We start from the raw sequence: 6,054 nt of genomic DNA on the forward strand, positions 1-6,054 counted from the left end.
GGGGGGAGACAAGGGCAAGAAAAATGCTGCCAAACTGCTACCGCTTTGGCAAGGGCTCCGGCGCGGGGCCCAGATCTGCCTGAGCTTGTCCTGCTCCAAGGCCTCCCGCATCTACAATTAAGGTGCCCCACCTCTGCCGCCGGGCACTCCTCCCCCTGCCCTGGTGAAGGAACCAGGTCGCCAGCCTGGCTCCCGGCAACCTGCCTGGGGCACCCTGGCCTTCCTCCTGGCATTTCCCGGACAGGCTCGCTGTCTCGGCAGCATCCCTCCTGCCTGTCCCCTTGTGTCCTTTGCCTGCTGCTGAAACTGCTGCTGGGTGGCTGCTGCCTCACCCTGAAAGGAGACAGGATGAAGAGCTCCACTTTCTGGTGTGATTTCCAGCACCCCTGTGCAAAGGAAACAACCCCCACCACTGAAAGGGGAAACTGAGGCACAGAAGATGAGCTGCAACCTGCAGCCAACCCGCTGCTGTCACCCCTTTGGCTGCCAGAACTACAGCCAGAGACCTGTCCCAGTGACACACGGGAAACAGAAGTCACTGGCACTTCTGATGCAACCCCTGCACTCTGGCCTCACTGCAACAGAGCCTGGGGCTCGTAAGAGCCATAATCACCAGCTTTTCCAGCTCAGCTCACGGTCACAGTATGTCCTGGTCCAGTTCCCAGCCAAAATCATAGACTAAGGAGTCTGGCACAAGTCCCCGTCTGCCCCCTGGACATGGAGCTGGTGTGGAGCAGGTCTTCTCCTGGCCCTGCCAGCAGACTATGATCCAGGGGAGCCAGCAGGCTTCCGATTTGCAGGAAGCTGATGGAGATGGACTGGCCACATGCCAAGAAAGGGAATGGACAGCCTTCACAAACAGCATCACCATCTTGAGTGGAAAAATGTCTCCTTTGGTCCTGGTGTCCCTGAAACCCTGAGGGAGAGTGGCAGTTGTGCCGTGTCAGCTCTACATGAGACCAGCCAGGTCTGCACCCATTGAGTACGACTGTCTAGGTGTTCCGGTCTGGCAAGGGGACCCTGCTATGGGGTAGCAAGGGAAGCCATGCCTTGCTTCCAGGTCTCCATCCCAGCCCCTGAATGCCTTCAGGAGGGGAAATAGGGTGCCAGGGTAACCAGCCCATCGCCCCAAGCCCACAGGCACTTCCCCACCTGATTGTAAAGGTGAAAGCTGCAGGATGTCAACCCTGGAGAGCCAATCTCCATCCCTGGCAAAACAGGTCACCCTGCATCCTCCCCAGTGCTGTCACATTCAGTGACATCCCTGCAACAAAATCGGACACGGTGGGAGCCCATCTCTTTCCAACCTGTGCAAACAGGATGAAGGGGACACACACATGAATTTTCACCCATCCAGCTTTCCCACGCATGCACGCAGTGGGTACTTGGCCCCTCACCTGGGGCGATGCGTGGGTGCTGCCACTAACCAGGGCAGTCAGGTGTGGAAAGCGGAGCAGGAGGCACACGGAGTGGGGGTGACTAAGCAGCAAATCACTGCCCTGGGGGGGCACAGCTGGGGCTCAGCTGCCAAGCAGCACCAGGGGCACTGAGGGAATGAGAAATGCCAAGGGTTTGGGAGAGCAGGGGGACAGGGTTCCCTGGCCTCCTCCTCACACCTCCTCAGCAAGGATGGGATGCAAATAGCTGGGATGCCGCCCAAAGGAAAGAGGCTTTGGCATGGCATGGTGTCAACCCACGGACCTGCCAGCTGCAGGGTCATGCCAAGGCCAGGTGCTTGCGGGCAGAAGCTGCCCAAGCTTGCGCAGCGGGTAGCATGGGGCATGAAGGAAGCACATGCCCCTAGAGGTGGAGGTCCCAAAGCCATGTCCAAGCCCTGGAGGGCCTGGGATAAGAAGAAAAGGGTCCACCCATCCCTGGCTGCCACATCGTTCCTCTGAGCACTCATGGAGGCTGGGGCTGGGACGGCATGAGGGCTAGGCTAGCATATGCCCAAATGTGGGTGCCACACATGTCATCAAGACCTTGTATGTCTTGAGCAAATATTAGGGTGTGCCCAGCTCTGCCTAGCACACTCCTGCACAAGGGGGAATTGAGGAGGCCAAGCCTATGCAAAGCCCAGCTGAGCCCTCCAGTTTGGGGCATGCACGTGCCAGGGCTGGGCAGCCTGGGTGTCACCATGGGAGAGTATAGGTGACCAGTAGTAGGGGCGAGGGGGGAAAGCTCAGTTTTCTTTGGGGAAGGAGACATGTAGCCCAGTTCTGGAGCCGGTGCTATCTCAAAGAACACAAGGGAAACATTTTCCCCTTTGCAAAATCCAGAAGGGGCACAAAGAGATAGCACCAGGCAGGGGCTCCTGTGCTGGGAGGTGCTTTACTGCCCGCACAGCGCTGCTCAAGGGTGAGGGCATGCCTGGGACAGCCGGGCAGCCCGGTCCACCAGGCACCATGGGGAGCTGTGGGTTGTGGGGTGGCGGAAGTGGGTCAGCAGGCCCGGGGGGGTGACTCACTATGGTCACCTCAAGGCATGCAGGCAGGGCCCTGCAGCCCGGCAGCCTGCCCTTACAGGCTCAGCATGGTGTAGGTGCCAGTCAGAGCAGCAGAGGAGAAGGGGAGGCCACTGGTGTATGAAACCCACCCACGGAGTGTGTGGCTTCAGGGGATGCAGGGCTGGGACCCCCTCAAGCAAGGCTGCAGACACTGGTGCTGGTGGATGTGTCCTCCCTGAGCTCCTCTGACAGAGCCCCATGAAAACCTGGAGATGCACTGCCCACCTGCATCCATGGGAAGCAGACACAGGGCAAATGTCCATTCCCCTGCTCCCCCTCAGACTCACAGATGGAGTGGAATACCTCTCACCTGGGATGATCTTCCCTCTTGCTCTCTTCCAGACTGCTCTCTCTCCTGACTGCTCTCAGTTGTGCCCACATGGGCACTGGGGAAGCCCAGCTTTGCTCACCCCCATTCCCATGGTGCCTCTGTACCTATAAGCACAGCCCAACCACAAACTGGCTTGGCTGAAATCCTGCCCTGAATCTGCCCGGGGCTCCTGACACACCAGATTTGTCTGCCCCATATCCCTGCACCCTCCAGGCCAGCCCAGGAGCCCCAGGCAGTCCTTACCTGTCCCGTTCAGGGAGAAATCACTGTTGCACAAGGAGCTGGGTGAGAAATATGAAAAGAGGAGGAAGAAAGAGGTTTTACAGGGCTGGTGAGAGGAAGGGGAGCCTATTCCCTGCAGCCTGGCACTAGCCAAGGAACCAGCAGCACCTGAATGACACACCTTTCCATCAGCACTGACCACAGCCTGCTCCCCTCTGCCATGGAAAGGTTCATGTACCTGCCCATCCCTCTGCCTATATTTAGACAGAGAGGCACAGGGGGTATAGGACAAGGGTGACTATATATCTTCAGTGAGCCTTCTGGGGACATCCAGCCACAATGAGGATGCTTTTTCTAAGGCTACAATATCATCAGCATGATGTCACTGCTTGTACATCACATCCAAACCATTCTCTGTAGATGCAGCCATCTGCCAGGATCCCAACAGGCACAGTTACCACCCATCAGTGGCCAAGCCCAGCTGCATGCCCCCCTCAGGACCCATCCCTGCTGCACCCTGCTGTGCCACTCTCACAAATCAGTTTGTCACCAGCATGGGCAAAAAATGCCTCAAACAGGCAGCCCCTGTGTCCCCTACCACTGCACAGCCAGGGGTGCATTACCCAGGGGTGGGATGGGGGGGTGGTAAAGACCTTCCTTTCCTGCCCAAGGGGAACATCCTCCCCCTTGGCTAAGCACCCCCGGGTGCCCAGAGATGTGCACGTGAAGGCATGCCACCAAAGTCCCCATGCATCAGTGACAGAGACAGCAAGGAACAGCCCTACCAATGCCACCCACCCTGAAGCTTCCAGGAGCTGTTACACAACACGTGGGTGCACCCCTGAACCCCTCCTCACCAAAAGCAAAACCCACAGACACCAGTGCTACCCAGACCTGGGAGAGGGGACGGGTACCAGGAGCAGGTGTGTGGGAAGATGCCTGTCTTGAGCTGGCTCAAAGGGCCGGGCAGAGCCCGGACCTCTCTCCCCCGCATGGGAAGAGCTCCCTGGAAATCAGGAATGACCTCAGCCGGGGGCCGGAGATCCCAAACTCTGGGGGAAGCAGCTCATGAATCAGCCGGCTGCTCCGGTGCCCCGTCCCGGGAAGCCCGGCATGTCCGTGTGGTGGTGCTGGTGGCCTCATCCACACATCACCTCCTCCCGTCTCGCTGGCTCCGGAGCGAAGTGGAGTGCGTGCTGGTGATCCCTCTGCAGCCGCTCCACTGCCCGGTGCATTCAGCTGCGCTGCGTGCAGCTGGGTTATTATTCTTAAATTAAAGGTTCCTTTTCTTCTTCTTTTTTAAGAGAAGAAAAAACAAGTTTGACCCCTTGCCCTCCTCTCCAAATCCTGCTAATCTCCCCGAGCCAGCGCTGCCAGCGCACGCACGACGTGGTCACAGCACCAGCAGGACCCAGGCTGGGCAGCAAGACGTGGCTCTGAGCAGCCAGGGTGGGGGGCAGTGGGTACCCTGGTACCCTGACTTTGCCACTGCCATCTGTCTGCCCCCGAATTGAAAGCAAAGTGATCTCCTGCTTCATCCCTGCCTGCTCCAGCCATGGGCAGGATGGCACCAATGTCCCTGGAGGTGGGACACGGGGCACGAGCTTGAGGATGAAGTCTCACCAGGTGGGAGTTGATGAGGATGGGGTAGAGAAAGTGGGGACAGCTGAAGTGTCCCTTCAAGTATGTGTGTAGAGCACCGGTCTGAGAATAAGGCAGGGAAAAACAGCATCTCTTGGGCAGCAGGAGGGACTGTGCCCTGGGATGGCACAGCTACCACGAGGCAGGTGGCAGGGAGAAGGGGGACCCTCTGCACACACCCTGCCAGGGCTCTCCCTGCCTCGCTTTTCCCTCCTCTAGCAAAAAAGCCAAGGCAAGCCCCTCTCAGACTCACGTTAACCCCTTCCCCAGCAATAAACATAGCGCTCAGGCTCCAGGGCCGAACTCTCAGCTGGTGTACAACTGACTGTAACAACCCATTTACACCACCTCCCCCCATTTTGCCTGGCACCCCAGGAGCCGGGGCTAGTGAAGGGGATGGAGCTACAGAATAAATCACTGGCGGGCAGGCAGGGGACTGGGAGGGGAAAGGCTTATGGAGAGCTTTATTTTAGGGGTCAAAAGAGTGTGACAATGTGGAGACGAATAGCCTCAGATAATGAATGATAGCCTGGACGGCACGCCGGGGAGCTGGAATCTAAGCACTTAAAACCGGATAAAGACAGGCTGGGTGAAATTCTTAATAGATTTAAATAGTTCATGTTTCGACAGATACCTGGGCTTTCCAAGGCTGGGTCCCAGCTCTGTGCCTGTAATGAATCCCCCACCCCCTCCGGTATCCTGCAAGGCACCGTCTCTGCCTTTGATGAAGGCACCATTACAAACAGGGGTTTTGTCCCCGCCACGTCCAGGCCACCACTCGAGAGGGGACACCGTAGGGACCCTCAGGCTTTTAATTAAAGTTAACTTATTGGAGGGGTCTGAAGGCCCCTACCCCCCCTTCCCCAGCCCTCAGGCATACAACCCTCCGAGACTGCGGGCTTGGGGTGTAGGGAGGCAGGCTGCAGCTCCCTCCGCAGGACCTGGGTGCCCCATACCCTTGAGGGTCCCCCAGCCCGCTGTCCCCAGCGCCCGAACCCCGACAGCGTGGGGGTACCCCCCATCTGGATCCTTCTGGCCAGCGAGCAGCAGTCCCCGTCCAAGGGGTGCCTTGGGTGTAGGGGACTCTGTTGTCCCCAAGCTGGGGAGGGGGCACCACTCCCGGAGAGACAGGGACCCTGCGCGCCCTCCTGGCTCCCACACCGGCGTGTCCTACTCACCACCAGAGCCCGATGATGTTGGCGGGGCAGAGGAGGATGAAGAAGAGCCCCAGCTGGGTCCGGGAGGAAGGCAGCATCCTGCCAGGGCTGAGGGGAACGCCGAGCCCCCTCCGCGCCCCCCGCGGGGAGCCGGGCAGCCGGGCTCGTCGCTGCCCCGAGGGTCCGGCCGGGGCCCC

At 59.0% G+C, this 6,054-nt stretch overlaps 1 protein-coding gene across 2 annotated transcripts in view; it reads right to left on the reverse strand.

Annotated features, from left to right (window-relative positions):
- WNT6 (Wnt family member 6) overlaps window positions 1-6,048 on the reverse strand; it is a 12,888-nt gene extending 6,840 nt beyond the window's left edge. For both annotated transcript variants that reach the window (XM_026852987.1, XM_026852986.1), the window contains exon 1: window positions 5,879-6,048. Coding sequence is in view for 1 of the 2 variants with exons in the window: in XM_026852986.1 (XP_026708787.1) it covers window positions 5,879-5,955 (77 nt within the window). In the remaining variant the exon portion in view is untranslated. The remainder of the gene's footprint in view (window positions 1-5,878) is intronic.
- Window positions 6,049-6,054: the final 6 nt, after the last annotated feature.

Source organism: Athene cunicularia, assembly GCF_003259725.1.
Source record: "Athene cunicularia isolate RWA chromosome 7 unlocalized genomic scaffold, athCun1 chr7_part1, whole genome shotgun sequence".
NCBI lineage: Eukaryota > Metazoa > Chordata > Aves > Strigiformes > Strigidae > Athene > Athene cunicularia.